The 23173-nt window shown below is 50.5% G+C and overlaps 1 protein-coding gene across 4 annotated transcripts in view; it reads right to left on the reverse strand.

Moving 5' to 3' along the window:
- BCL7A (BAF chromatin remodeling complex subunit BCL7A) overlaps nt 1-11869 on the reverse strand; it is a 28627-nt gene extending 16758 nt beyond the window's left edge. For 2 of the 4 annotated variants that reach the window (XM_055549756.1, XM_055549755.1), the window contains exons 1-2: nt 11228-11459; nt 3624-3705 (exon numbers count right to left, since the gene is read on the reverse strand). In XM_055549756.1, coding sequence (XP_055405731.1) covers nt 3624-3705; nt 11228-11319 — 174 coding nt within the window. In that variant the 5' untranslated portion in view covers nt 11320-11459. Of the gene's footprint in view, nt 1-3623; nt 3706-11227; nt 11465-11740 lie in introns of those variants that run through there. The other 2 variants (XM_055549753.1, XM_055549754.1) reach the window with 2 other exon arrangements.
- Between the last annotated feature and the right edge of the window lie 11304 nt (nt 11870-23173).

The following is a 23173-nucleotide window of genomic DNA, read 5'->3' on the forward strand; positions in this document are numbered from 1 at the left end:
CAGGTGAGGAGGGAAAGCCCAGGGAGGAAGCAGGGGTGAAGGGGATGCTCTTTACATGTGGTTCCATTTTTTTTTTAACTTATTTATTTGGCTGCACCAGGTCTTAGTTATAACATGCGGGATCTTAAGTTGGAGCATGTGGGATCTAGTTCCCTGACCAGGGATTGAACTTGGGTCCCCTGCATTGGGAGCATGGAGTCTTAGCCACTGGACCACCAGGGAGGTTCCATGTGGGATTGTGTTGGAAACAACCTAACTGCATCCATTGGAAAAAGTCTTGTTAAACAAAGTACAGTACATTCATTCACTGCAACGGTATGCACCAATTATAGACGCCAGGGAAGCTCTTCCGTACAAATGCAGAAAGATCCACAGAAATATCCACATATTAAAATATTTTGGTATCCCCAAGATGTATAAAAGACGCAGAACACGTGAACAGGATGCTGCCATTGGTGGTAAAGGAAGAGCATAAAGGAACGCGCGCGCGCGCGTGTGTGTGTGTGTGTGTGCATGCACATGGTCCCTGGAAGGATACATGAACACTGGTTGTCTCCAAGGGAGAGAGCTGGGGAGGGGGGTCGGAGGTACTCATGGGGATGGGATGAAGATTTACAAAAAGATAATACTGGGGACTTCCCTGGTGGTCCAGTGGCTGGGATTCTGAGCTCCCAAGTCGGCAGGCCAGGGTTCGATCCCTGGTCAAGGAACTAGGTTCCACATGCTGCAACTAAGAGCCAGTACAGCCAAATAAATAAAAAATATATTTTTTTTAAAAAGATAAGGCTATTAAAAAAATAAAGTAACATTTAAAGAATATGCAAATATACAGAGACAGATAGTTGACTCCAGGATCTTCGGGACAGTATGCGTTTTCCTTATTCTTTACGGGTTAATGAAAACATTCTGGAATTACGGGGATGATGGCTGCAGCGCTGTGAACATACCAACACTGGCTGGCACAATTTAAAAGCGTGAATTTTATGCAGGTGAATTGTCATAGTTTTTTTTTAAAAAAGGGTTTATAAGTAACATTTGACTCTTGTAACATGTTTTACCTATTTAAGAGAATAAAAATTTCAAGAAAATTCTGAAGAAAAAAAATGATGTAACCATGCCATTAATGGGCATTTAAAAACATGAAAAGCTGTCCTTTTCCAATGCAGATTCTCAGCCACCACCATCAGAGATGCAGATTCAGCTGTCTGGGGTGGCACCTGGGAACCTGCATTTTGTCGAGACTCCCAAGGGATCAAGTGCTCAGCCAGGCGTGGGACCCATCGCCTGAGAGGGAGCGGGCAGGAATATTGTACATCTCAGCTCAGAGATGACAGAGAATTAGCATCTAAGCGCCGTCTGCACAGCCACGCTGAGAAACCCCAGGAGCCAGATAGTAATGCTCCAGTGCACAAAAGAGGGGACTAAGACCCAGCAAGGTGGGGTCACCTGTCTGGAATCACAGGTTAATTGAGGCTAGCCTGTCCAACTCCACAGCTAGAGGTCTCTGTCCAGCCCTGGGCTGCCCTGTCCTTCCCAAAACCCCATCGATTACGTTTTATCCTTGATCACAATCCATTTGGCGCTTCCCTGATGTCTGTTTCATGCTATTCTATAATTATCTTCCCCCAACGAGATTATAAATTCCTTGAGAGCAGGGACCGCATCTTCTCAAATGCAACCGGCGTTTATACAACACCTAATGATGTGCAAGGCGCAGACATGGGCAGGAGCCAGAAGCTGCCTTCCAGGAGGCTGGCCGCACTCTGCTCTCCCTCTGGAATGGCCCACACTGAAGGCCGTGATGGTCTGTGTTGGTGCCTCTGGGGTAAAGCAGCCCTGGTGGCTCCGTGAGCAAGGCCAGGACCAGAGGGGACGACACGCCACCGCCATCTCAGCCCAGTGTCAAGTCACCTAGGGGCTAACACGTGATCAGAGGGTCAAGAACGGCGCCTCAGCCCTGCCTGGAGACCCCAGACTTGTGGGGTAGGTCACTGGAAATGGCGGAGGGAGGCTTTGCCCTGCCTTTTTTTTTTTTTGGCCAAGCCACGTGGCATGTGGGATCTTAGTTTCCTGACCAAAGGATCAAACCTGTGTCCTTGGTAGTGGAAGCACTGAGTCCTAACCACTGGACCGCCAGGGAATTCCCTGCCCCTCCTTAGGTCCCTAGTAACCTATCAATCATGCATACTGTCACGACTGGAAGCGCGTAGGTTGGTGTGAGCCGCCCTCGCATGAGCAGGGACGGCACTCCAGGCAGAAGGAACAGCCCACGGGGAGGCTAGTTGGTGGGACCATTCTGGATTTTGACTGGAAATGATAGTAGCTGACCTGGGGGTCTTTGAGGGTAACCTGCCTGGGAGCCAAAGAGCTGCAAAACTATCTGTGATGTGGGGCAGCTGCCAGCCATCAATCCCTAAGATTAGGACAGCATATTAAAAAGCAAAGACATTACTTTGGCAACAAAGATCTGTCTAGTCAGAGCTATGGTTTCTCCAGCAGTCATGTATGGATGTGAGAGTTGGACCATAAAGAAAGCTGAGTGCCAAAGAATTGATGCTTTTGAACTGCAGTGTTGGAGAAGATTCTTGAGAGTCTCTTGGACTGCAAGGAGATCCAAGCAGTCAATCCTGAAGGAAATCAGTCCTGAATATTCATTGGAAGGACTGGTGCTGAAGCTGAAACTATAATACTTTGGCCACCTGAAGCAAAGAACCGACTCATTGGAAAAGACCCTGATGCTGGGAAAGAATGAAGGTGGAAAAAGGGGATGACAGAGGATGAGATGGTTGGATGGCATCACCGACGTGACAGACATGAATTTGAGTAGGCTTCGGGAGTTGGTGATGGACAGGGAAGCTTGGCATGCTGCAGTACATGGGGTTGCCAAGAGTCGGACACGACTGAGCAATTGGACTGAATTTAAGATTAGGCACAGACACCAGAGCTCCCCCTAGTGGTCATAGTCATCGCTCCGCCTGGAACCCTCCCCTTAACAACTAACTGCCCAGGCTTCTCTGCGCCACTCTCTGGGGTCACCCTTCACCAGCAGTTCCAACCCCCAGAAGGCTCTCCAAGAGTAGAGAATATGTGCTTTGGAGTCAGACAGATCTGACAGTTGCTGTGTGACTCTGGGGAAATGGCTTTGCCTCTCTGAGTTTGTGTCTTCCCTTGTACAGGGTGGGTACAGAGCTCAACTCCACAAAGTAATGTCTGACAGGTGGTCAGGGGCCAGGAATGGCCCTACGATGACGGCGGAGGGCCTGCCTGTCTGCAGGTACCACCATGCCCACCCCAAAACCATGGTGCTCAGTCTAAGAGAGGGGACACCTTGGCGCTAAAGTGTGGGGCAAATCGTGGGGCTCCTGTCGGAAGAGGCGACTTGCAGGGGACACTCCCCCCTTCTCTGAGGGCCAAACTCAGGCTGGACTATGGGGGAGGGGTAGACTATTGGGGGAAGGGTAGATCCAGCAGCCTCTCCAGCCCCAAGCTGGATCCTTCTGCTTTCCAAGTGTTCTGCCCCCAGGTCCCCACATGGAGGGTGGCAGTGGACAGCCAGTCCCCTGTCGCCATAGTGGGGAGCGTGGATGGGCAGCCCCACTCCAGGGACCAGCTCCCATACTCACATCGTCAACCTTTGGCTCCGTCACGGGGACCCACTTGTAGATCCGCAGGGATGTGTCACCCACAGTCACCCACTTCTTCTCCCTGCAGAGGACGAGGAAGAACCCGTTACCAGGGGGCTTCTGGGGTGGACCCCTGCTCACGCTGGTGGGGGGTGTGGGCCACATGCCCTTGGAGCAGCTGTGACACAGCAACTACCCCAGGCGGGGCTGAGAGAACGTCTCTGGATCATGCAGACACAGGTTTGAATCCCAGCACTGGCTGGGATCCCCCCATCCTGCCCCCCACCGCCCAGGATAAGTCACTTCACCAGCCAGAGCCTCAGTTTCCCCATCTTTTGGACCACATGGGGTTGTCAACCTCTCCAGGTGGCCACAAGAATTATGGGAGACAAAGCATGTGGACACTTTCTTGTATTTGGGTAGAAGTGCTTGGTAAGATGGGAGTGGGGGCAGGTCACTGCCACTGGGATGATTCCTCTGGATGAAGGGAATCGGGCCCCAGGTTCCTCCAGCTTCCACCCCCACGGAACCAGAAAACTGGGCCACCCGAGCCCCCTGGGCAGCAGAGAGACCGTCAGACCAACAGGGCATTTCCTCCAGTGGGGCTAGGGTGGGGTGGGAGGGTCTTCACCAAGGGCATCCAGGGGCTCGCCCCGCCCTCCTGGCAAGTCCTCTGAGGTCCTGGGAAGGGAGGCGGGAGCAGAGAGCATGAGTAACCACCCCAGGCTCTTCCGGGGGAGTGCCAGTTCGATCAGCACGGGGGCAAACCTGGATGCCCAGTGGCCTCGGCCCCCAGACACTGATGCTCAGGGGTGGCGACAGGAAGCACGGCCCGGGCAGAGGGCAGCAGCCAGGTGGGAGGTTGCTCTGAGACCCTACACTCAGAGATGGGTTTGAGTTCAGGGTCTCAGCTTCTAATGTCTGCACTGCTGCCCCTGACCCACCCTCAGCTGCATCCTAAACGCCTGGGGCACGGTTGTCAGAGAGGGTTGACAGTGAGAAGTAAGCCAGAAGCCGTGGGAAGGAAAGCGAGTGACTAGTTTTCACCAAAGGTAATGATAATGACCACTCTCTCCTCCCACCTCTCTACTCCAAGCATCATCTTCCTCCTCTAGTTATCACCCCAGCCTCCCAAGTTTGGTCCCGACCTCTCACAGCCTATAAGTCAGGTCCTGTAGCTTCCTGCCCCTAGCGCTAGGGGTGACAACCAGAGACCACATGCCTGAGGAAACAGAGGCTCAGGGAAAGCTCCCCCAGAAGAAAGGCTGGGATTCCAACCAGGTCGCTGGGGCTCTGGAGTCCACATTCCCAGCACCACACTCTGCCATCTCAGAGACGTGGGAGGTCACGCTAAGGAAATCAGCTGATTCAAGGGCCCCATGAGATGATGTCGGGGCCAGACACACACCTGCTGCAGGTGGCATGGCAGCCAGGAGCCCTCAGCAATTTTAGCAACAGGGGTTGCACCAGAGCCGAGAATTATGAGCGGCTGCGGGCACCTTGTCCAGCCTCCCCGCCAAGACCTTGGCCTTGGGTCCTCCCCTCCATGGGAAAGTAGACCTCACGAGCTAAAGGGACACATTCCCACCAGCTGGCACCAACCCACCACTGGGACATCTGGGGGCCCAGCTAACCAAAACCACAGACACTTCCACGCCCCAAACTGTGCCTGCATGGTTCCCAAAGTCCTCTGCTGGAAGAAGCTAAGGCCTGGCTTTTTTTTTCAGTTCCCCAACCAGGAATCGAATCCTAACCCCCTGCAGTGGAAGCACTGAGTCCTAACCAGTGGACTGCCTGGGAAGTCCCTGGGGCCTGGCTTTTATCAACATTTATCCTACTATGCAGAAGACTTCTGCAAGTCCCTTGGACTGCAAGGAGATCACACCAGTCAATCTTAAGGGAGATCAACTCTGAATATTCATTGGAAGGACTGATTCTGAAGCTGAAGCGCCAGTATTTTGGTTTGGTCATCTGATGCAAACAGCCGACTCACTGGAAACGGCCCTGATGCTGGGAAAGACTGAGGGCAGAGGGAGAAGAGGGGGTCAAAGGATGAGATGGCTGGATGACCTCACCGATGCAATGGACATGAACTTGGGCAAACTTTGGGAGATGGTGAGGGACGGGGAGGCCTGGCCTGCTGCAGTCCATGAGGTCGCAAAGAGTCGGACACAACTGGGCGACAAAACAACAACAATTCTACTGTGACTGTTTCTAGTGCCTTCTGTGTGATAAGCACTATACACACTTGCTTTAAGTTTCCCATAATCTCTGGTGACAGTAAATAGTCACCTTTCCTGTTTGTTAAAGAAACTGAGGTAGGGGGAGGTGGAGTCATTCTCACCAGCGTTCACACCTCCCTGCCACGCTGCTTTCTGGAGTAGCTCCCCCAGTCCCCATCCCTGTCCCTTTAAGCCTTGAGAGAATTAAATAAAGGCAGGTACCTAAGTCACCATCCACCTGTCCCCAACCTCCTGGAGGCAGGACGGATGACCCACAACCCCAGTCTTTCCCCATCTCCATTCTGAATAACCAGAAGGTGCCTGGAAGGGACAGAGACATTCCAAGAAACAACCTCGGTGACAAGGCAGCCATCACAATAGCCATTGTGTGCTGAGAGCTTACTTCATGCCAAATGCTTTATTTACAGGCCTATGAGAGGGGAACTATTGTCATCCTGCTTTACAGATGAGGAAACGGGAGGCCCAGAGAAGTTATACCACTAGTTCATGGTCACGCAGCTACTGTAACAGCAGAACCACGGTTGGACGTGGGCTGTGACCCCTGGTATTCTGTCTCCCGTGAAAAACACTAAGAAATGACTCCACAGAGCTCATCAGCCACAGAAGCTGGACAAAGAGGCACAAACTGCTCCAATCCCACCCAAAGGGCCACAGGCACTCACTCCTCACAAGCTGGTTTCTTCTGCCCAGGCCCCGGTAGGTCAGATCCAAGGCTTGATTGTGTTTAAAACAGAAAAAAAAGTAACTGACTTGCAATACATAGGACACCTCTCAGGGTATAAAGGGTGCCAGACCTGGGCTTCGCAGGCCACACGTGAGCCGAGATGAACGTGGCAAGTCGCAGGTGCTTTCCAGGGAAGTTACGGGCCCCGCAGGTTCTGAGCGGAACACGGCCGGGTTCTGGTTGCCTCCCTTGGCCCCAGGTCCCAACTCGCTCCAGGCATTAGAAACTGCTCTTCAGTTCCAGTTCTAGGTGTAGGCACTGAGGGGCCAAGGGTCAGAGGGAAGAGCGCTGAGACTCTGATCACAGTCTGCAGTCCAGCCGGCAGCCTCCCAGGGAGAGACAGGCCCTGGAGTTCAGGGGCGAGATGCTGAGTGAGAACCCGGTACTTTGTCGACACGTCCAGGGAGTGTTGGGTGTGTCATCAAGCCAGCGGCTCGGCAGCGCCTTAGGAAACGACATACAGACCTAGAGGAGCAGCGAAGCGTTCCTACCACCAGCTCCAAACCCATCACCCTAGGACTCGCAGCCCCCTCAACCCCCAAGGAGTGTATTACACTGTACTTATCCCCTTACATTTGTGGTGGCAGACAAGCGGCCAAGAGGCACGTTTTGTCTGGTCTATACGGTGCTTTAAAAAATAAGAATCCATTGCCAGAATTGGAAAAATAAAACCAACAAACAAGTCAAACCCCACATTCAAATCCAGATTGCTGGCCATTCTCAAAAACACAATATGGCCATGAGGGACCCGCACGCCCTGAGGAGCAGTGCCTCTCTCAAGATGGGGCCCTTGGCTCTCTCAGACCCCTGAGTCTCACCACCTCTAGGCACAGGACTGGATTCACCACAACCTCCAGGCTGCAGCCCGACCTGGCCTTTGATGGGCACGCCCGGAGCCCTCCTGTAACCAGCCAGGCTGAAGTGCCTGTCTCTTCCCCGCCAGGTGGGTTCCTGAACAAAAGGAGTCAGCTGGAGGAATAGAGCCCCAAACGCCCCATCCCAGCACAAGCTCCTATGTAAACTACGAGCACCCTTCTCCCTAGATCCTCCAAGCTGAGGCCAATTCCTAATGTTCCCTCAGGGTCAGCTCCGAGCGCTGGCCAGCCAGGGAGACCTGACTCCCGCAAAGACAGCTCTGAAGCCATCACTTCCTCTCCACTTCCCAGGGGTAGTCCTTGATGCCAGAGAAGGTCTAGCTTCATCCTAACTAGGCCCAGGCCCGCTTGACCCGCCCTGTGCCTGGCAGGAGGGTCCCCTGCAGGTACTGAGGAGAGTCTAGGCACAGTCAAACCCCCCCGCCCCCAGGGACCGTGGGAGGGCTCAGGGAACAGGCCTCTCTGTGGCTCCACAAGTCACTGAGGGACCCTTCAGACCGCGGTCCCAGGGGTCCCTGGGCCTAAGCCTACTTCAAGGCTCAAGCCTTTTACCGCCTGCCAATGACTCCTACTTCCCTCTCTTCTCCACCAGCACCAGGCCTCCTAACCCTGCCCCAGTTTCCCCCCAGAGGAGCCCACCATTTTGTTCTTCCTTCAGCCATGATCTGGCTGCCTTGCACTCCACCAGCTGGCCTCGCCGGGGTATCAGACAGAAAGGAGAGGAGAAATAGCCGGTAGCTATGGACAGGGCGGCCACAGCTGGCTGCTGGCTTTTTCCAGAGGAGGGGAAGGGTAGGGCTTGGCAGAAGGGGGGATTTTTAGGGGTCACCGGGACTAAGAAACACCACCCTAGGCTTACAGGCTGAGTGGTATGCTAGGCACCTCCATTCTGAATTTTTTAAAAAAAGAGAGAAACGGAATGTTGAGTTAATTTCAGATAAACAATGAATAATATTTTTTAGTATAAGTATGTCCCAAACAGTGCATGGGGCACACTTACACAATATATATATATATATTTAAAAATATTATTTTGTTGTTTATCTGAAATTCAAATTTAACTGGGTGTCCTGTAATTTTATTTGCTAAATCTGGCAACCCAGTGTCCCAGCCAGTAGGACGTCCCAGACACGGTTGGTGGCCAGAGTTAATAAACAACCCCAAACCACAAGGGCTGACTGGAAGACACATTCTAAAGGCAGAGTGAGGGTAGGATTTGGCTTCTTGGTGCTGGGGAAACCTATGAAATAAGGTAAAATCCCTTTTGCTTAGAACGGGCAGGAGGGAAAAAAAAAATCAGCAAAACCAAGCTTCTACCTGACAATAAAGGCAGCATTTAATGCCAGGGAAATGGCTTCCCACTCCAGTATTCTTGCCTGGAGAATTCCACGGACAGAGGGGCCTGGCGGGCTATAGTTCATGGGGTCGCAGAGAGTCGGACATGACTGAGAGATTCACACACACACACCCCTGAGAGATTCACTCACACACACACACACACCCCTGAGAGATTCACACATACACCCCTCCCCGTGTGAAGGATTAAATGCTTTTGGAGACATGGTATTATTCCAGGAGGGGAGAAGGCACACAGGGACCCTTTGCTGTCATGGTTAGAGAAGTTATGTGGTTCCCAAAGTCACAGCAAGGAAGTGAACTGGAAGTCCAGTCATAAGATCCCAAAGTCTGAGGTCTTTAATGTACTTGACTCCTAGTTTCCCAAAACACAAAAAGGGAGGGAGACAGGTTCTCCTCCCCTCCCCCCTCAAACCAGAGCCTGCTCAGCAGCACTGAAGGCTTCCAGGCTGGCTGCTCTGGGGCCCCCAGGGTGGAAAACCCCACAGCTCCATCTGCTCTCCCAGCAGAGCAGCTGGCGGGTGGGCCCTCCAGGAGCAGCTGTCAGGGTGCAGGGGCCTCTGCCAGGCTGGGAACCTGGGGCAGAAGGCCCCACCAGGCCTCCCGAAGCACAGAAAGGCAGCGTGCCCCCACCCCTTTCTCACCTCTAGGCTGGTAACAGAAGGAACTCAGGCCCAGACAACAGCTCTTTCTTTGCCTAGGCGCTCAGGCAGGGGACAACTCCAGCCTTGCCTCTGAGAATCCCGCTGGAGAGGGGGTGGTGGGCTTGTTTTCCTGTGTGTGTTTTGGCCTGCAGCTGTTTCTGCCATTTTTAAATGGCTCCAGTCCCGGCACTCGGCGTCCTGCGCGTCAGGGGAGCTCCCACGGCAGGGAAGACTTGGATCTCAACTTTGGAAGGCCTCCCCTTCTCACGGTTCTGAAAATTCTTTGTCCCATTGGAGCCAAACCCAGCCCTCGGCTGGGCATCCGGCCATCTGCAGACAGCCCTTTCCATAGGAGGCCCGGGAGCACGTGGACTTTATTGATTTTCCTCTTGCCTTTTTTGTTGGGTTTGACTCAGAAAGGACAGCTAACTTGTGACACGGCTAGACTGGAGGCTCGCCCCCAGTGGTTTTGAGAGACCCAGGCGTTACTTGAGAAATGACACCCCTAAACATAAACAGAGCCCGCCACGGGGCCTTGCCGGGTTTTCAGGCTTTAAATAAAGGGTCAGAATGAGCCCGCGGGCACTGACACTCGAACGTCGCAGCGGCTCTTCTCCCTCCCTGACCCTGGTGAGGCCGTGGGAAAAAAATAATAAAGTTGAAATCCAGGAGCCGGGAGTTTTCAACAAGTCTGCCCCAACCTGACGATCGGCTGCCGTCTCGGGCCTGGCCCTCGGGCCGATTCCGAGACAGACCCGGACGAGGCCGGGGAAACGTTCAGTCGTATTAATTACAACCAGGCCACGCCGGACGGAATCTAACGTGAGCCGGAGAAACCGCACGGCCCGACACCCGAGTCCCCCTCGCCCCCCGCGCAGAGAACAAAAACAACAGCTCTCTCCGCAAAACAAACACGAACCGCCGGGTTTGGAGCAGCACACGCGGCCCAGGACCGGGGTCTGGCCCCAAACGTTCGCTCGCCCGAGCCCCCGAGCCCGGGTCCCAGCAGAGCTGGGCGGGAAGGGGGGTGGGGGGCGCCAGGAGCCCCGGGCCCCGCGGCCGCAGCCAGCGTTTCCTCCTCGCGCTCGCCCCCATCTTTCTTCGTCGCCAAGAGCCCTCGCTCCAGGCAGCCCAAAGCGCTAAATTTAAACGGCTCGCGCTCTACAAACTCCGCAGACTCGAGGGCGCCGAGCCTGGGAGGCGGGGAGCGAGCGAGCGAGCCAGCCGGGGAGGGAGGGAGAGAGGGAGGCCCGGCGCGGGCAAGGGCGCGGGGGCCGGCGCTGCGCCGCCCGGGGCGCGCGGGGAGGAGACGGAGACGGCGGCGGCCCGCTCGGTGCCTGCACAATGGAGCTCGCGCTCTCCCCTCCGCCGCCGGCATCGCGGCCCCGGCGCGCGGGAAGCCGCTTTCATGTGACTTGCACAAAACGAAATGGCTTCTGGGGCCGGCCCCGAGCCCCCCTCCCGGGAGCCAAGCGCCGCGCCGGGGACTGCCCGCTGCTCCACCGCCCGGCCCGGGGCGCCTGTCGCCTCCAGGCTGCCGCCGCCGCGCCAGGTGGGCGACAGGCGCTAGCGCACCTGGGCAGCGGCCGCGGCCCCCGCCGCGCGCAGGTGACCCGGCTCGCGCGCCGCCCGCCCTCTCCAACTCCCGGGCCCGCGGGCGGCCCGGGGCGCTGCGCCCCGCCGGCTTTTTGTATCTGGTTTCGGGGTTCGGGGCGGCCGCGGCGCCGAGCCGGCGAGCGAACGAGCCGGCGCCTCCGCTTACCATTTGCGCACTTTCTCGATAGCCGCCATGACCCTCTTGATATCATCTTTGGCCCGGCTCCTGGTCTCGGCTCGAACCGACCTGCCCGACATGGTTCTGGCGGGGAGAGAGAGGCTGGGGGAGCGCGCCCGCCGGGTCCTGCTCGCGCTCCGCGGCGGCCACACTCGCGCCCGCCCGCCCGCTCACTCACTCACACACGGACACACACACACTCGCACACATACACACACACACAAAGCCTGGTGCCGCCGCGCGCCCAGGGCCCAGTGCGCAAGCGCCGGGCGGCAGCTGCACCAAGCAGGGGGAGCAGCGCCGCCGCGGCCGCCGCTAGTGCGGCCTCCGGGCGCCGCCGCCGTGGAGCAGCGCCGGCAGCCTCTCCGCCCACCCGGGGGAGGCGCCCGCGACCCCCGCTCCCCGGGGAGGTGGCGAGGGGCTCCTGGCTACCCCCGGCTCCGGGCACGCGGGGTAGTGGGGGAGGCGGGCTGGCGGGCGGCGGTGCGCACGGACACTTACTCGGAGGCCGCAGGTGCCGAGGAGTTCCCCGTGGAGAGCGGGCCGGCTGGCCGGCCGGCCGTGGAGCGGACGCATTCCTGGGGAGCCGGCGCGGCCGCCCGTCCGCGGCCCCGGGTGTGTGGCAGCGGCTGCAGTAATGCAAGTTTCCTGTGGGGCTCCCGACTTCTTAGAGTTGAAGGCGCCGATTCGGGACGCGAGGTGCTCTTGGAAAGAGTTGAGAAACGCGGACCTCTGCTGGCCTTATGCCCGGTTTAAATACGCGAGCTAGGACGTCGCTTCCCTGTCTTTCGTCCTTTTGGAAAACTAGGGTGGGAGGAAAGGAGCTTGGGGTGACCACGAGAGACATTCGACCGTGCTTCTTAAATAGCTTTCGGCGCAGGAGAAGCTCGATGATTATTAGCATTTCAAGAGGGGCTCTTAGACATTGCCTCTAGTGATAAGTTGCCCTCGCCATAAATAAGGGAAGCGGGCCCACGCCTGAGTTTCTGTCCTAGAACCAGATTTGAGCTTAAGCCACACCTGATGTAAGTTCCGGGCTCAGCCCAGCTGCTGCTACCGCACAAATGACCCTGGCAGGTAAAGTAGACTGGCCGGCTACGAGGAGGATTTCTGGGCTGGTGTCTTCCCCGCGGTGCCTCAAGACAGCTCTGCACCCATCTACAATTACCGGGATAAGCCATCCTTGTGTTCAGCTGCAGCTAAACTGGAATTGAACAGAGTGGGTTCATGCCCAGATGGATGTTCCGGAAAGAGAATGACCCCTGTCAGTAAACCCAGTGCCTTGGAGATCAACTAGCCCAACAAACTGTGAGCTAGGTGTGTGACTACCACTCATTCTTAAACCAAGCCCTTTGCCCCAGGGTTTTGGTGTGGGGGAGAGAATTTTCTGGCGCTGTGGAGTGGAAGCTCCACTGAAGGCCTTTTCCTAGGCATGTCCTTGTACCATCCTGAACCCCACGTTCCTAATGTGAGGACTACATGGGAAAGCATGTCACAGCAGGTCATAAAACACAGGTCCATATCACTGGTGCTCTGACTTACCTGGCCAGCAGATACATGCTTAAAGTTACACATAACATTTAAAAACATACATTTGAATCAAAAGTAGAAGATATTTTAAAATCCAAATACTGAATGATGAATGGACACGTGCATATTTAATACAGTGGGATACTATTCAGTCATTAAAAAGGAATGAAGTACTGATACATGCCACAGCATGGATGAACTATGAAAACATCCTAAGTGAAAGAAGCCAGTCACAAAAGGACAAATATCATATGATTCCACTTACACGAGTTATCTAAGCTAGGCAAATCCATAGAGACGGAAACCAGATTGGTGGTTACCAGGGACTGTGGGGAGTAGGGAATGGGAAGTGACTTCAAATGTGTATGGACTTTCCTTTCTTGGGGTGGAGGGGTGATGAAAAAAAGTTCTGAAAGAAGATAATGGTGACTGTGAATGTGCTTTATGCCACTGAATTGTATACCTTTAAATTGTTACAGTGTTTGGTGAGGTTTTTTTTTTTTTTTTTTGCTGTGCCACTCAGCTTGCAGGATCTTAATTCCCCAACCAAGGATCAAACCTAGGCCCTTGGCAGTGAAAGCGCTGAGTCGTAACCACTGGACTGCCAAGGAGGTCCCACAATGGTCCATTTTATGTTATGTATTTGACCACAATAAAAAGAAATCCAAATATCCAGCTTCTATAGACATGTCAGATCTGCAAACTGGGCACCGTGTGTCACATGGCAACAATCAGCTGGAGCTGAGGAGCCCTGTACCTTTTGGATACAGCTCCCCAGGTCACCAATGTGTCACCTAGTCACTGTACTCATTTGTGTTACCACATGGCCCCTGAAGGCATGTATGTTTTTCATCTCCGATTAAACTACAAAGCTCTCTACAAATGTTCTTTATAAATCTAGTGTGGCACTTTTTATAGTTTCCTGTCTCCTGCAGATATTTTTACACTTCTTCCTTTCAACAAAGCACAGTTGTTTAATAGTCTATGTCTGATCATTGATATTTGGAGTTTCTGAGAGTCTGTTTCTGCTAGTTCTTACTCATGGTGTTCTATTTCCTTGTGATCTGCCTGATTTTCTTTGACCTTGCTGGGCACTGTATTTCCAAATTTATTTATAGGGATAATTGGAGGCCTAGAATGAAGCTACCTTCGTCTCCAGATACTTTACATTTGCTTCTGCCAGGCTCCTGAGGGCACTGCTAGTGCACAATGACCAACGTCCACGTTCAGGGGGCTTCCCTGGTGGTCCAGTGGCTAAGGACTCCAAAGGAACTAGATCCCACGTGCTGCAAGTAAGAGTTAGCATGCCGCAACTAACAAAAAAGATCCCCCATGCTGCAACAGAGATTGAAGATTGCATGTGTCTCAACTAAGACCTCATGCGGCCAAATAAATAAATATTTGACATCCAAGTTCAGGGCTGGTGGGTCCCTGGACCCCCAGGTGATACCAATACAGGTTGCCTAAGTGATGAGACTGATTTGCTTGTTGTACCCAGGGTGGGGCCAGTGAGTGCTGACAGGCCTACACATCCCAACTCTGTGTTCAGTGACCTCATGTCAATAGTTTGAGATCACGTTTACACTACAGAAATTGGCAAGTGCTATAGACAGCATTGGCTATGATGGCATCATAGTCAACAAAAGAGTCCGAAATGCAGTACTTGGATGCAATCTCAAAAACAACAGAATGATCTCTGTTCATTTCCAAAGCAAACCATTCAATATCACAGTAATCCAAATCTATACCCCAACCAGTAATGCTGAAGAAGCCAAAGTTGAATGGTTCTATGAAGACCTACAAGACCTTCTAGAACTAACACCCAAAAAAGATATCCTTTTCCTTATAGGGGACTGAAATGCAAAAGTATGAAGTCAAGAAATACCTGGGGTAACAGACAAATTTGGCCTTGGAGTACAGAATGAAGCAGGGCAAAGACTGAGAGAGTTTTGCCAAGAGAATGCACTGCTCATAGCAAACACCCTCTTCCAACAACACAAGAGAAGACTCTACACATGGACATCACCAGATGGTCAACACCAAAATCAGATTGATTATATTCTTTGCAAACAAAGATGGAGAAGCTCTGTACAGTCAGCAAAAAACAAGACCGGGAGCTGATCGTGGCTCAGATCATGAACTCCTCATTGCCAAATTCAGACTTAAATTGAAGAAAGTGGGGAAAACCACTAGACCATTCAGGTATGACCTAAATCAAATCCCTTACGATTACACAATGAAAGTGAGAGATAGATTCACGGGATTAGATCTGATAGACAGACTGCCTGAAGGACTATGGACGGAGGTTTGTGACACTGTACAGGAGACAGGGATCAAGACCATCCCCAAGAAAAAGAAATGCAAAAAGGCAAAATGCTTGTCTGAGACCTCACAAATAGCTGCGAAAAGAAGAGAAGCGAAAGGCAAAGGAGAAAAGGAAATATATACCCATTTGAATGCAGAGTTCCAAAGAATAGCAAGGAGAGATAAGAAAGCCTTCCTCAGTAATCAATGCAAAGAAATAGAGGAAAACAACAGAATGGGAAAGACTAGAGATCTCTTCAAGAAAATTAGAGATACTGAGGGAACATTTCATGCAAAGTGGGCTCAAAGGACAGAAATGGTATGGACCTAAAAGAAGCAAAAGATATTAAGAAAAGGTGGCAAGAATACACAGAAGAACTATACAAAAAAGATCTTTAAGACCCAGATAATCAGGATGGTGTGATCACTCACCTAGAGCCAGACATCCTGGAATATCAAGTGGGCCTTAGGAAGCATCACTATGAACAAAGCTAGTGGAGGTGATGGAATTCCAGCTGAGCTATTTCAAATTCTAAAAGATGATGCTGTGAAAGTGCTGCACTCAATATGCCAGCAAATTTGGAAAACTCAGCAGTGGCCACTGGATCGGAAAAGGTCAGTTTTCATTCCAATCCCAAAGAAAGGCAATGCCAAAGAATGTTCAAACTACCACACAATTGCATTCATCTCACGCTAGCAAAGTAATGCTGAAAATTATCCAAGCTACGCTTCAACAGTATGTGAACTGTGAACTTCCAGATGTGCAAGCTTGAGTTAGAAAAGGCAGAGGAATCAGAGATCAAATTGCCAACATCCGCTGGATCATCGAAAAAGTGAGAGAGTTCCAGAAAAACATCTACTTCTACTTTATTGACTATGCCAAAGCCTTTGACTGTGTGGATCACAACAAACTGTTGAAAATTCTTCAAGAGTTGGAATACCAGACTACCTGACCTGCCTCCTGAGAAATCTGTATGCAGATCAAGAAGCAACAGAACCAGACCTGGAACAATGGACTGGTTCCAAATCGGGAAAGGATTATGTCAAGGCTGTATGTTGTCACCCTGCTTATTTAACTTATATGCAGAGTACATCATGAGAAATGCTGGGCTACACGAAGCACAAGCTGAAATCAAGACTGCTGTGAGAAATATCAATGACCTCAGATATGCAGATGACACCACCCTTATGGCAGAAAGCAAAGAGGAACTGAAGAGCCTCTTGATGAAAGTGAAAGAGGAGAGTGAAAAAGCTGGCTTAAAACTCAGCATTCAAAAAACAAAGATCATGGCATCTGGTCCCATCACTTCATGGCAAATAGATGGGGAAAGAATGGAAGCAATGACAGACTTTATTTTTTGGGCTCCAAAATCACGGCAGATGGTGACTGCAGCCATGAAATTAAAAGCCGCTTGCTCCTTGGAAGAAAAGTTATGACCCACCTAGACAGCATATTAAAAAGCAGAGACATTACTTTGCCAACAAAGGTCTATCTAGTCAAAGCTATGGTTTTTCCAGTAGTCATGTATGGATATGAGAGTTGGACCATAAAGAAAGCTGAGCGCCAAAGAATTGATTCTTTTGAGCTGTGGTGTTGGAGAAGACTCTTGAGAGTCCCTTGGACTGCAAGGAGATCAAACCAGTCAATCCTAAAGGAAATTAACCCTGAATATACCCTGGAAGGACTGATGCTGAAGCCGAAGCTCCAATACTTTGGTTCACCTGACGCGAAGAGCCGACTCACTGGAAAAAACTCTGAAGCTGGGAAAGATTGAGGGCTGGAGCAGAAGGCAGAGACAGAAGATGAGATGGTTGGATGGCATCACTGACTCAATGGACATGATTTGAGCAAACTCCAGGAGACAGTGAAGGACAGGGAGGCCTGGCTTGCTGCAGTCCATTGGGTTGCAAAGTGTCAGACACGAGTGAACGACTGAACAACAAAATAATATATCAGAACCCTTCCCTGGCAAGCCAAAAGCTGGTGATAAACATCTGCCAGCACACCACTGGTGAAGCCCGTTATTGTGGGCATTCTAATAAGCCTGCATTATTGTAGGCAAGGTCTCATCTCCCCACTATGTGGATCCTGGACTTCGATTTCTGATCTCTTGCCTCAAAAAACCATTCACACTAAAGTTCAAATATGCTACGCTTGGCAAATATCTACAGGCTTCAAGTGGGCTCCTTGCTGGATTAGTTTTCAGGATTCTTTTTTTCCTTGAGTTTCGCCTAGTCCTTACTATCTTGTCAGCATGTGGTGGCTTTTAGGATGTTTTAAAATATGTTTTCTAGCATTTTTAGTTGCTTTCAGCTTGAGTGTGAGTCTGAATAACTAAGTATTAGGGCTGGAAGTCAAGCTCTCACTGAATGTTTGTGATTATTTCAGACACATTGAAAGAGTGACTGTGAGGCTCCAGAAGTGAGTTATTTAGCCATGACTTGTGTTTTGACCTCTCTGTGCCTCATCTGTAAAATGGAGATGAAAATAAGACTTGCCTCATAGAGTTATGTGAATTAAAAACAGTATTTGTCAAGGAAGGAGGGTGGGATAAATTAGGAGTTTGGGATTAACATATACACGTGCGTTCGTGCCTGCTCACTTGTGTCCGACCCTTTGTGACCCCGTGGACTGTAGCCTGCCAGGCTCCTCTGTCTATGAAATTTTCCAGGCAAGAATACTGAGGTGAGTTGCCACCTCCTACTACAGGGGATCTTCCTGACCCAGGGATCGAACCTGTGTCACCTGAACTGGCAGGTGGATTCTTTACCACTGCATCACCTGGGAAGCCCAACATATACACACTGTTATATATATAAAATAGATAACCAATGAGTACCTACTGTGTAGCACAGAGAACTATACTCAATATTTTGTAATAATCTATAAGGAAAGAGAACCTGAAAAAGAATATACACACACATATACACATACACACATATAACTGAATCATTTCACGTGTACACCTGAAACTAACATGACACTGTTAGTCAACTATACTTCAATTGAAAAACATACACACACACAAAAAAACAGTATTTGTCAAGAATTTAGAACAGTGCTTGGCACATTGTAAGTGCTAGATACCAAAATGCATGCCAAGTCCCTTCAGTCTTATCTGACTCTTTGCAACCCTATGGACTGTAGCCCGCCAAGCTCCTTTGTCCATGGGATTCTCCAGGCAAGAATACTGGAATGAGTTGCTGTGCCCTCCTCCAGGGGATCTTCCCCAAATACCAAAAAGTGTTTATTAAATACCACCCTCTATGATCTTCGCATCAGTATGCCCCACGCTAGGGACTGAAGTCAAAGTACTCTTCCTAGGACTGGTAAATTCAAGTCTTACTTCACTCCTCCCCCTGAGATGAAGGCCCATTCACCAGGGGGTGGGAGTTTGGGGTGGGAGAAGGATAAGAACACAGATGGAGACATGTGACTTGAGGAAGATGCAGACCCAGCCCTGGCGTTTCTGGGTAGACTTGGTCCTCGCCTAGCAACTTGCAACCGAATACTGTTTTCATAAACAGAGGAGCTTTGATGTTTGGGGAACATCATTAGCAAGGCCCAGCCAAGGGGGGAGCTTTGAAGGGAACACTCTAACCACAGGATGAAATACAGCTCCTTCCTCAGAGACAGAGACAGAAAGGATGAGCTGCAGAGTTGGAAGCCTCCCTCCTTATGCAGAAAAGGATGCCTACCATCCCGCAGTCACAGTCTGCAGAGTTCCAGCCAGAGCCCCTCTCTCCTGTGCCTCTGGAGTGTGCTCTCCACTCCATAGTCATCAGAATGTGGACAGTTGTAAATCAGTCCCCTGTCTCTGGAACCTCCTGTCCCTCCCCACCCAGAGAGGATTGGCAAACATTCACCAGCACGCCATTGGTGGAGCCCTATGTGGTCCCAGTTCATTGTAGGGAAGGTCTCCCCGACAATGTGGGCCTGATGATAACTTTCAGAGACTGGGTCAGTAAAAATTTGCGGGGGAGGGGCACTTCCCTGATGGTCCAGTGGCTCAGACTCTGCACTTCCAACAGGGGGCCTAGGTTCGATCACTGGTCAGGGAACTAGATCCCACATGCCACAGCTAAGAATTTACATGCTGCAACTAAATACCCTGCATGCTACAACTAAGACCTGGAGCAGCTGAATAAATATTAAAAAAATTTTTTTGATAAACCAAATATTCCAAATTGCTTCTATGCCTACTTTTTCTTGCCTGTAACTACAACTCTAAAAATGGTTCCCAGCTCAAATACTAATAGACTGGCAAGCTGCCAGACTAAAAGTTAGGCCACTTGAGGATATATTCAAACAGAGAGATAGTAGATATAAAGTGCTTCAGAAGACGGATGTGTTCAAAGGTGAGATGGTGTAACACAGCTGCTCTTCTAACAATGAATGATTAAACACGGAACGTCTGGTCATGACCCAGTGACCCGGAGCAGAGTTGGAATCCGTCTACCGATGCGCTTGGTGAGCTCTTAGGTCAGGAATCCAGATGGCTGCCCAAATGTCTTCTCTCTTGCTCCCACACATGTGTCATTTTGGCTGCCTCTGAAAACCTTTCCTAGCTCTGGGTGAGCCTTTAGGGATAGAGGCTGCCCCCTACTACAGAAGCTGGGGGATGGGGGCCATTTCACTCTTTCTTCTACCTGGCAGTTCTAGGTCTTGGGCATGGGACCTAACCTTGATCTAGTAGGTGGATGGTCCAGTCAGTTGATTTTTTTTTTAATTGACATATATTTGGAGAAGGAAATGGCAACCCACTCCAGTGTTCTTGCCTGGAGAATCCCAGGGACGGGGGAGCCTGGCGGGCTGCCATCTATGGGGTCGCACAGAGTTGGACACGACTGAAGCGACTTAGCAAGCAAGTTGATTTATTACAGTATTATGTAAGTTTCAGGGGTACAATGTAGACATTGGTTCCCTTTTCTCCCCACCTTCACCAACATTTGTTGCTTATGGTCTTTTTGATGATAGCCATTCTGACAGGTGTGAGGTGATACAGCTCTTTGTGGTTTTGATTTGCATTTCCCTGATGATCAGTGATGTCGAGCATCTTTTTATGTGCCTGTTGACCATCTGTATGTCTTCTTTAGAAAAATATCTATCCGGGTCTTCTGCCCATTTTTCAAGTGGGTTGCCTGTTGATTTTTTTATATAATAGCTTTATTGAGACGTAATTAACATACCATAAAATTCACCCTTTGAAGTTTTTTTTAGTATAGTCACAGAGTTGTGAAACCATCACCACAATCAATTTTAAAACATTCTTGTCATCCAAAAAAGAAACCCTCTACCCATTCACTGTCATTCTTTCTATTCCCAGCCTTAGGTGACTGAGAGTTCCGTGTTTAATCCTATTTCTATGGATTTGCCTCCACTGGACATTTCATGTAAGTGGAATCATATAATATGTGTCATTTTGGGTCTGACTTCTTTTTCTCAGCATATTTTACATCCATGTGGTAGCATGTATTAATACTTCATTCTTTTTACGGCTGAGTAATATTCCATTATGTGGATTTACCACATTCATTGATGGACGTTGGGTTGTTTCCACTTTTCGGCTACTATGAATAATGCTGTGATGATGGTTAGTATACAAGTTTTTGTGCAGATGAGTATTTTCATTTCTCCCAGCTACATACCAGTTCACCAGAGGGGAATTGCTGGGTCATATGGTAACCCTGTGTTTAAAATGTTGAGACACTGCCAGCCTGTTTTCCAAAGTGCCATTTTACACTCCCACCAGGAGTATAGGAGGGTTCCAGTCTATCCACATCCTCACCAACACTTGTTACTGTGTTTTCATTTCTTTTTCATTTTAGTCTTGTGGAGGTAAAAGGGTATCTCATTGTGGTTTTGATTTGGAATTTTGAGGGCATATGGGGCAGTGGAGAAATGACTTACAGCAGAAATGGCCATTGGAGAGCCTGAGGTATTGGAGGCACTGAGCTCCCAGTGGCGCCATTGGCATCCTGGCTGTGGTTGCTTCCTGGTCATTTACTGAGCTGGCTGCTCCAGTCTCTCACTGAGCCTATGGTCCTCAAATAATGTCACTTTCCACTGAGGCTCAGATCAGATCAGTCGCTCAGTTGTGTCCGACTCTGCGACCCCATGAATCGCAGCACGCCAGGCCTCCCTGTCCATCACCAACTCCTGGAGTTCACTCAGACTCACGTCCATCGAGTCAGTGATGCCATCCAGCCATCTCATCCTCTGTCATCCCCTTCTCCTCCTGCACCCAATCCCCCCCAGCATCAGAGTCTTTTCCAATGAGTCAACTCTTTGCATGAGGTGGCCAAAGTACTGGAGTTTCAGCTTCAGCATCATTCCTTCCAAAGAAATCCCAGGGCTGATCTCCTTCAGAATGGACTGGTTGGATCTCCTTGCAGTCCAAGGGACTCTCAAGAGTCTTCTCCAACACCACAGTTCAAAAGCATCAATTCTTTGGTGCTCAGCCTTCTTCACAGTACAACTCTCACATCCATACATGACCACAGGAAAAACCATAGCCTTGACTAGACAGACCTTTGTTGGTAAAGTAATGTCTCTGCTTTTGAATATGCTGTCTAGGTTGGTCATAACTTTTCTTCCAAGGAGTAAGTGTCTTTTAATTTCATGGCTGCAGTCACCATCTGCAGTGATTTTGGAGCCCCGAAAAATAAAGTCTGACACTGTTTCCTCATCTATTTCCCATGCAGTGATGGGACCAGATGCCATGATCTTCATTTTCTGAATGTTGAGCTTTAAGCCAACTTTTTCACTTTCCACTTTCACTTTCATCAAGAGGCTTTTTAGTTCCTCTTCACTTCCTGCCATAAGGGTGGTGTCATCTGCATATCTGAGGTTATTGATATTTCTCCCGGCAATCTTGATTCCAGCTTGTGTTTCTTCCAGTCAAGTGTTTCTCATGATGTACTCTGCATATAAGTTAAATAAGCAGGGTGACAATATACAGCCTTGACGTACTCCTTTTCCTATTTGGAACCCGTCTGTGGTTCCATGTCCAGTTCTAACTGTTGCTTCCTGACCTGCATACAGATCTCTGAGGAGGCAGATCAGGTGGTCTGGTATTCCCATCTTTTGAGACTAACCAGAGCCAATTTCTATTGCTGCAAACCAAGGGTCATGATTGATACTATCTTTGATAACATTTAACTTAGTCTTTATACTTACTTCTCCTTCCTGAGTGCCTTTTCTCTCGTTGCAGTCCTTCACTTCTCCCCAGAGTACTGTAATAGTCTCCTTGCTGTGGTCCCTTTCCCCAGACAACTCCTCTTGCCCATCACCTGAGGCCCATCACCCTAGGCCCTTGAGATGCAAGTTTGATCTACTTCTCTCCCTTCCCTTTAACATTATGTTTAACCTCCTTGCTTTAGCACACAAGGCCATCCATAATGTGACCACTGTTTTCCCTGAGTTGCTCTCCTGCCACTTCCCCCAGGCACTACTCAGATAGGCTTAGAGCGAGTGCCACATTTATGTAACTTCTCCACCTCTCCCTGGTCACCTCCTCCTGCTCCTCCTCCTTCCCACCCTATCTGCTCTGGATGCCCCTATGTCATATCACAAAACACTGTAATTATTATTGACATATCTGTTTCCCTCACTATGATGTAACCTTCCAAAGGGGAAGAGCCAGTGCTTCCTGCCACATTTTATCTCTGGGCTTAGCATGCTGCAGGGCACACACAGTTAAACTGAGGTCACTGTTAGAGGATCTGGCACCAGTTACTGCTATTCTGTCCTCTCTCCTAGAACAGTGCAAAGGTGGAAGGGATCCACAGCACACTGAGGGAGAGGTAAGTGGCCAGCGTCTGGTGAAGCTTCACTGTATGCTGGGCTGCCTTTGGGATACCACCAGTGACTCGGGGAACATGACTCGGGGGAACGTGGAGTTAGGCCTGACTGCAAGAATGGACAACGAGATCGTGGAGAAAACTGTGTCTTTTTAAAATGTTGAAATTCCTGGGGGAAAACTACGAAGGATGAATTGATGCTGACTGAGGGCTTAAGGTTTATGGGGCTGAAACCCACTGTGAACTTTTGCACGTGTGTCTACTGTCACGTGAGATGACATACCAGCTTCAGGGCGG

This window comes from Bubalus kerabau, chromosome 16, assembly GCF_029407905.1.
Source record: "Bubalus kerabau isolate K-KA32 ecotype Philippines breed swamp buffalo chromosome 16, PCC_UOA_SB_1v2, whole genome shotgun sequence".
NCBI lineage: Eukaryota > Metazoa > Chordata > Mammalia > Artiodactyla > Bovidae > Bubalus > Bubalus kerabau.